This window comes from Sarcophilus harrisii, chromosome 4 (genome assembly GCF_902635505.1).
Source record: "Sarcophilus harrisii chromosome 4, mSarHar1.11, whole genome shotgun sequence".
NCBI lineage: Eukaryota > Metazoa > Chordata > Mammalia > Dasyuromorphia > Dasyuridae > Sarcophilus > Sarcophilus harrisii.
The window spans coordinates 106,446,283-106,455,092 of NC_045429.1; the positions used below are offsets into that span (position 1 = coordinate 106,446,283).

The 8,810-nt window shown below is 40.2% G+C and overlaps 1 protein-coding gene across 2 annotated transcripts in view; it reads right to left on the reverse strand.

Annotated features, from left to right (window-relative positions):
* The window catches only part of KCNH1 (potassium voltage-gated channel subfamily H member 1), a 491,105-nt gene extending 482,508 nt beyond the window's left edge, over positions 1-8,597 (reverse strand). The window contains exon 1 of one of the 2 annotated variants that reach the window (XM_031937311.1): positions 8,162-8,597. In XM_031937311.1, the coding sequence (XP_031793171.1) occupies positions 8,162-8,240 (79 nt within the window). In that variant the 5' untranslated portion in view covers positions 8,241-8,597. The remainder of the gene's footprint in view (positions 1-8,161) is intronic. The other variant, XM_031937312.1, reaches the window with a different exon arrangement.
* Positions 8,598-8,810: the final 213 nt, after the last annotated feature.

Sequence of the window (8,810 nt, forward strand, 5' to 3'; positions counted from 1 at the left end):
ACTTTCAAGTGATAAAACTGAATGGATTTCACAATCAATATCAAATTAAATAAGAATATATCTATGAAAGCTTGTTGAAAAGCTGCCACAATTAAGTGATGGTGAAAATGTCACATAATTTTTTTCTCATTTGCTCCCTGCGTCAATTTCTCCTTAAAAGATTTTATGAGAAAAATACATTATCTAGTGGCTTTTGAAAATAAGCTTTAAATGAAAGCATAAAAATTACACATCTTAATCATGTGGAGCTATATATGTCTGAATTTGGCATTAGATGGAAGACAGTGGTTATAATTCTTAGAAGGTCTCAATCTGTGGGTAATCTGCCAACATAGAAGGAGGTAGAAAATAGAGGAGATTGGGGGAAAGAGAAATAAAGAAGGATTAATGCTTCTTGGTCTAAAAGAAATTCTAGAAAAAGAATTAAAACTGCTTTTCGAGGGTTCAATCCACCATAAGAACCAAAAGAGTTGGGCTTAATTAACATGGTCAAGACTTAGAAAAATCATAAGAACAAACTTTTCTGACAATCAAAGTGGCAAGAATAGGTGGATGCTGTATTTCCCTGGCATCTAATTAAAGTATACATTCCTTGAATGCAGAGTCTGTTATTTCCATTTTAAACTCTTAGGTTCTAGCAAAGAGTTCTACATATAACAGTTACATAATAAATGTTGATCAAATTGCAAGTAATTTACTAAAATTTCTATTTCCAGAGTTTTTTTTAAAAAAGCTATTCTTTAGTAATTCACCAATAGTTATTTCTAAAGGCAAGAGAGCTGTCTAGATTGTAATATCTGGGTTAGCTTTCTCTGGAGTCTGGGATCTGAGCTCACACACACACACACACACACACACACACACACACACTGAGTCTCTCTCGAGTCTGCTCATTTCAAGTCCTCTCAGCCCTTACATACCTTAGTACAATTATATCACTACAGTACATTGAGCATGTGCCAACTGTAGAACCATTACATCACCATACTAAGTATATGTGAACTAGAGAACTATCATCTCATCAATCACACTGAATTAACACCTTGTTGTAAATCCTTGTTTTAAGTATACTTCTCCAGAGTTTGGCCCTCTACACTAGATGGAGGGCAAGAAAGGAGGAAACAACTATTTATGAAGCACTTACTTGTGCCGGGCATTATGCTGAACACTTCATAAATATTAGTTAATTTGATCCTCGAAAAGGGAAAAGAAAAAGAGTAATAAGGGAAGGAAGGGGGAAAGACTCAAAGGGGGGGAGGGAGGGATTATAAAGAGTTAATTTGATCCTTGCAAAAACCCTGAAAAGTAGGCACTGTTATTATTTTCATTTTACAGCTGAGGAAATTGAGGCAGGCAGAGATTAAGAGATTAAGGCTCACATTCCCCAACTGACAAATGGTCAAAGGATATTAACAGACAACTTTCAGATGAAGAAATTAAAGTCATTTCTAGTCATATGAAAAATGTTCTAAATCACTATTGCATAGAAAAGACTACTCTAAGGTGCCACTGCATACCTCTCAGATTGACCAGGAAAAGAGAATGATGAACATTGGAGAGAATGTGGGGAAATGGGACACTAATACATTGTTAGTGGAGTTGTGAACTGATCCAACCATTCTGAAGATCAGTGCTATACATGCCCTTTGATCCAGCAGTGTCTCAACTAGGTCTGTATCCCAAAGAGATTATAAAAAAGGGAAAAGAACCAACACATGCAAAAATGTTTGTAGCAGCCCTTTTTGAAGTGGCAAAGAACTAGAAAGCAAGTGGATTTCCATCAGTTGATGGAATGGGGAATGGCTGAATAAGTTATGGTATGTGAATATAATGGAATATTATGGTTCCATAAGAAATGATCAGCAAGATGATTTCAGAAAGGCCTGGAGAGACATGAAATGATATTAAGTAAAGTAAGTAGAACCAGGAGAACATTGTATACAGCAACAACAGTATATGATGATCAATCATGATGGTCTTGCCTCTTTTCAATAATGAGATGATCCAATAGACTTATGATGGAGAGAACTATCTGCATCCAGAAAGATGACTATGGGGACTGAATGTGGATCACAACAAAGTATTTTTACCCTTGTTTTTGGTTGTTTGCTTGCTTTTTTTGTTTCCAATTTTTTTTCCTTTTTGATCTGATTTTTCTTGGATAGTATGGTAAATGTGGAAATAAGTTTAGAAGAATTGCACGTTTAAGCTTTTAGTGGATTATTTGCTGCTTAGAAAAGGGTGGTGGGGAGAAGGGAGAAAGAAAAATTTGGAACACAAGGTTCTGCAAGGGGGGATGTTGAGAAATATCTTTGCATATATTTTGAAAATAAAAATTTATTGTTAAAAATATTTTAAAAAGAGATTAAGGTTCAGAACTCTAGCCCCTATACTACCTGGCTGCCTCAATAATAAGGTACATATTCCTACCTTGTCATTCCTCCCTCTGTGATTAATTGAATGAATACATAAGAGGTATAAGACTAAGAAATAGTCTTCATTTAGAGAAATGCCAACTGTTGCACACAATCATATCATTGTTTTTGACAGACAACAGAATGGTTCCATGGAAAGAGAGTAGAATTTGGATTCACATCTTGACTCTGATCCTTACTGCAAGTGTGACCCTCTGAGCCTCAGTTTTCTTCACTAGAAATGAGTAGATTTGACCTTTACAGATTTTTCTAATGCTAAATACTTATTATAACAACTCACATAATGTAAAGATTACAAAGTAGCCTAATAAGCAGAAAGTTAGAACATCCCCATTTAATAGATTGTGAAACTGAACCTGGAAAAGACTAAATGCTCTATCCATAAGTCATATAGTTAATAAGTACAGAATCTAGCATCTGCATCTAGGATCTGAATGCAGGTTTCATGATTCCCCTAGTCCAGACTTAAACTCAAAATTTTGGTCTTGTCAGAATTAACCAACTCAGAGCATTCTAAACTCCACCTCCTATCCCCTACTAAAACACAGGATTCTTCTAATACCTCATTTTTTCATCCCATAGCGTAATAACAATTATGACTCAAATCTAGTTAAATTTTCCCATCTTCCATTAAGAACCAAATCTGGTCTTGGCTGAGGTTCGTGTTAACCCATGAGTTTAGAGGTTATTTTACAACATAAAACAAAAACAAAAAAGTCAACCTCCTATGTTGACCTGGTTGATAATCCTGGTTTGTTATTACTCTCCCTTTTCAGTGGGACATAAAGGATTTTAGGAAGGGTTTTTTTTTTGTTGTTTTATAAATATTCCCATGACTCAACACATCTATGAACACACAAAACATTCCCTGTGGCTTTCCTCCTGTTTGCTAACTCATTGTGCCAACAACCTGAACCAGCTTCAAATTCTACAACAACACAGCTGATTAGGCAATCTGTAATTTATATATGTTCACAAATATGTACCAGCATGTGCCTCATTTCACTCCTGCTAATCAGTATGGATTGTTACTATGGCATTTCCAATTGTTAGGTTTCTGCTCTATGGTACTTAAACATATGTCCTAGATAGTTTTTTAATCATTTTTTTTTGTGTTTTCTTGGCACCTAGACTGCCAACACAGCTCAGGACTAGGGGTAGGCAAGGAAGGCGGCTGTCTAAGGTGCAGCAAATGGGGAGTAGGAAGAGAGTAAAATGAGTGATAGCTTTTAATAGGACTTTATAAACACAATATTTTGAAACCAGCAATAAAATTGTACTTTTTATGGATTGAAATTTTTTTTGATGAGTCAATTTTTGTGGTATTGTGGAATGATCAATGAATGTTGACATAGATTTGAATCCTAGATTTCCACTAGTTATTTATGTGACTTTGGATGAGACCCTTCACTTATTTGGCCTCAGTTTGCTTATTTGCAAATTTTAAAAGTTACTTTTTATTATTTCTGGTGTTCCTTGTAGCTTGGTATTTTATCTTTTACATGAGAGCTGGAAACTGCAATTGTATATATAGATTGCAATTTTCTAATTCAATCCCTCAAGTACTGAATGTAAATACTGTATTAGGCACCTTTAAACCATACTTAGAATGTGCAAATATCTTGCTCCTTCTCTGCCTGCCTTTCTTGGGCAAGCAGATTTTTTATTTGCTTCCATGAGCATGTTGGCTGTAGTGTTAGGCTACTTTAAGAAGAGAGAAGATGACTGTTTCCAATAATGTATGTAACTAAGGAGAGAAGCAAGGTCTGTATGGTGCCAAGACAGAGAGATTTTATGATCCTTTGATCAGCTAGGTACTAGGGCCAAACAAATCCATCCACTCTGAGAAATGAATTACTCCAGTTGGCTGTATACAATGTTCAAATAAATCAAGCAACTGTCAAATCTCCCCTTCACATGAGACTGAGAATGTTTCCAATATTGCCTGGGTCATTTTCAGAGAAATTGATCCTCCTAATGCTTCAAACAACCACTGCATCTTGCTCTGTACTAGACAGTATCGTTTGTGACTAAACCACTGAGACAAAGGTAAAATACTGCCCTTCCTTGTGTTAGTTATTAGTTTCTTCTCTGCTCTATTACGCTGTGTGGATGCAGTAAGGTGAACTGTTGGCCAAAAAGATAATTGTTAAAATACTTTATCATATTCCACAGGGAAATTGTGGTACTTGACAGCAAATAATGATATGACAAGGGAGACCATGGCAGAATGGAAAATATATCGATTTGGGGTAGCAAGACTTGCTCTCCATTTGCAACTCTGCTTCCAACTGAATGTGTTATCTTGAATATGTAATTTCTCTTTCTCTTACCCTCAACTTCTTCTATAAAATGAAGACCCTATTTAGATGATCTCCAAAGTTCCTCCCAGCTCAAATATTTTGTGACTATGTGACTATTAAAGATGCTGCTTCAACTTATTCACCATAGCTTCCATAGCCTTCTATATCCCCTTTTTTAAAAATTTCAACTCCTTTTCCTTCCTCTACCTCCTAGAAGCTAAACTGATATAAACCCACATAGATTAAACCTATTAAATCAATTATATAGGTCTTCAATAATTCTACCAATCCCCCCTGAGTGGTAAAGTGAATCAGATCTGGAGTTAAGAACCTGAGTTCTAATCCTGCTTCAGACATTTACTACTTGGTGTGACTCTCAGCAAATCATCTAACCTCTATTTCATTTTCCTCAACTGTTAAAAAGGAGATAGTAATAATATCTATCTCCTAGTATTGCTGTGAAGATCAAATCAGATGTAAAGCATCTAGTACTTAATAAATGCTTGCCCTTTTGATGTCTTTATTCCAACCTAGACTTTTTTCCTGGACTTTACGAAAATTCTGAGTAGAGGAAGGAAGCCCAAGAGAATTAGAAAGCATCCAGAACAAACTCCAGCATATTGGGCATTAACATGTAATTTCAGTAATGCAGGTGCTCCAATGGGTTGAATTAGGAAGATGTGAAAAGCCAGTGATGAGAAAATCCTAGAGAAGCTCTAATACTATCTCTATTATTGCCTGCTGAGCCAGAGGCATTCGTTCACATGTCATTTAACACTCACATTCCTCATTTTTTAACTTAAGTACAGCAAAAGAAGCCAATCTCTCCCAGCACCCTTGCTAGCAGTGTTTAATAAGATGGTACTAAGCACACTGTAAAAATTATTTAAATGCTTAACAAAAATCATCAATGACAGAAACAATATCCACATTCCTGCCTTTGTGGAGTAATCCATTTTTAAAAACAAGTACACAATACTTTTTCAACATAGAAAATAGAATATATGAAGATATAAATAGAAGGAATAAATATGTACTTTTAAACTCAGAATCCTTTGAAATTTTAAATCCTAGACCATCCCACAAAGTTACATTACCTGTGCCATCTAAACAATTATCATTTCAGTGGGGAAAGAGGCAAATAGTTAAGCTGTTACAAGAAATACTTAAAAAAAAAAACCTCAAGGCAAGCTGTTGTCATTGGTGCTTAATTTAAAATGTCATTGCTAAAAATGTTCACACATCTTATTCCATTAGCAGTCCATGGATGTTTACAGGATGGTCAGAGACTTTGTTTTTCTGGGATCTGATGAACAGGAAGGAAGTTTTCTCTCTCTTCACCTGCAAGGACCCAGGGGCAAGATTGACAAGGATTTGGCACCTAAGATTACTTTATTTATATAAACAAATACCCACATATCATATGGGTATGCCATAACCTGAATCTACACCTACTCATATGATGGTCATTTCTCTTCAGTATAAATTGCTCATTAAGTGCATCCTTGTACTAAGATTCTCAGATAAGGAAAGAACTTCAAATTCTGTATAGTGATTGGTTCATTCTCCTGTCACCAATCAACATCAACAACATGATCTTTATAATATATAAATAATTAATGTAATAAAAATAACACTACTAGCCTTGGCAAAATGCTTTTATTTGAAAATCCCAAATTCTAAGCATGTGGAGAGCAAATTCAATTCTTTGGAAATATAGGTTTATTATTGTCATTCATGTATTACTAATTAGTAGAATCTTTCATAATCTGATAACCATTCCACTTGTTTTAGTTGAAAAAGAAATCCATTAAGTTGATAGGTCACTGGAAAACCACCTCTCAAATATTGCATTGTTTTACCTCTTTAGCAATTCAAGATTTCTAGGAAAGCATTTCAACAATTCAGGTTAACTGGTGGCATGTTTGACTATCCAGGTGACTGTTAGTTTATCACTAAATTAGGATAAATTTAGAATGAGTGTTTATTAGGGGAAATGTAATGTAAGTAAATCAGTTTATGACTATAACAACACCAAAAGAAAAAAAAATTCCCTTTGAAATTTCTTCCTTGATCTTACTGGAAGGTCTCACTTTTGTATCCCAGCTGTTTAAGTCTCCAAAACCTTCATGTTTACAAATTTTTTAAACCTCATTTCCTGAATTATAGCTCCTCAGTTTCTTGGATAAACTGAAAATTTTTTCTTACGAAGAGATAAGAGCTTAAGGAGCCCACAAAGTGCACTTAAAGACTTCTTTCCCTTTCGGCTAATTTTAGCAAATTGATGAATGCATTTGCTCTATACCTACCACCTGCGCTTAATTCTATTTCCTCTTGAAAGGCTCTGCCTCCGGTCTCTTCAGTATTGTCCTCAAAGGTGTTTGAAATCGCTGCTCACTACTGGAGCGAACTTTCGGTAGGATATCTACATTGAACCAGCATCTGGGCTGGACTTTCGTCTGCAAATGTCCTGCTACCTCAGTTAACCACAATTACTGTGGAGCTGAGAGCTACTGAGAGATTTTTCTGGACATTTAATTAGTTATGGGGAAAGAAGAGCCTGAATTTGACAGCACAAGTGTGCCACATCTCCGCTGTTGTAAGGTTGGACAGGAGAAGGAGATGCTACAAAGGTTTGCACCTGTAACTACTTAACCAAGCCTGCACCTGTGCTCTGGAAAATCCAAGGAAACCCCATCTGCCACATGATCCTGACATTTCACACGATACAAGGAGGAGGCATCCGCCGGCCGAGGCTACATCTGGATCTTAACCCTTTCCCGATGCCTCTGAGCCCTGATGGAGAAAAAAGAGGAAGCGCCTGCCCTGTGGACTCCCTTCCAAGACTGACCAAGCTGGTGCGGAGTTGCAATCCAAAAGCTCGCCCAGCTCCTGCGCCCGCCTACCCCCACCCCCCACGGGAGGGTAAGCGGCTTAGAGCATGGCTTGAGTGAGGGTCTGCAGCAGGAGAACTAAGAGACCTACAGGGAACCGGAGAGAACCCCAGGTCCGCGGACGGACGGAGCTCAAGGAGGCGGCGCATCCCCTAGCGCCCCGCGGGCACCCTGACACTTTTCCAGACTACTTTGTTGTCACCCTGCGGAAAGAAGAGCCCCCCCCAAAAAAAAAAGATGCCCCGGGAAGAACTCTCCGGGCCGTGGAACCTTTCCTCGGGATCTGCCATCACCACTAGCACCCCCTGGCCTCGGTAGCCAGCCCCCTTCCCTTTCTCAGCCCTGGGGCTCGCTCCGGGAGGCAGGCAGCATCCTCGCCGCCCTCCCCGTTGCACCGGCTCCGCATGAGCCCAAAGCTCGGGGGGCTGGGCTGTATCCGCTGGAGAGGGGGGCGCGGGACGGCCAGGGGCGTTTACTGTTCATCAATTCATCTACAACGCGATAGAATCGATTCAAAGGCATCTCTTACCATTGGACCTCCGGACAATATTCTCCAGAAACGTGTTCTGAGGGGCAACCAGCCCCCTCCTGCCCCCAGCCATAGTCATCCTCCCCGCGGTTCTGGGGTTGGGGGGGAGTCCCGACTCGGCTTCTCACGGCTGCAGGAGGCTAGGCGCGGGAGCGGCGCGCGATCCCCGCTCGGAGCTCCCCATGGTCTCCGCTGGGACCCGGGCGGGCTGGTGCAGCGGAGGCGGAGGCTCCCTCCAGCAGCCACCCTCGCTTTCTTCACGCCTCCCTCCCTCCAGCCCGCCTCGCAATGCACTCGCTCCCAGCTCCGCTTGCTGCAGCTGCCTCCTAGGTGAGGGGGAGGGAGGGGAGGGAGGTTCGCCCTGGTCGGCAGCGGCCCCTGGCGGGCGCAGCTGCTCCCACCTCGCCGCGGGTGCCCAGGAGATGGAGATGGAGCAGGGTGGCTCGGGCCGAGGTGGCGGCGGCGGCGGCGGTGAGGAGCCGGGCTAGCGGAGAGAACGGGCAGGCTGGGGCAGGAGCGCCACTCCCTGGACGGAGCCTGGAAGGGCCGCACGGAACCAGGAGATCGGGATGCTTCCTCTGAGTGCAAGGGGCGGTCCCTAACAGTTTTCTTAGCTGTGCCACCTGAACTGAGCCTCAGTTTCTGAAAC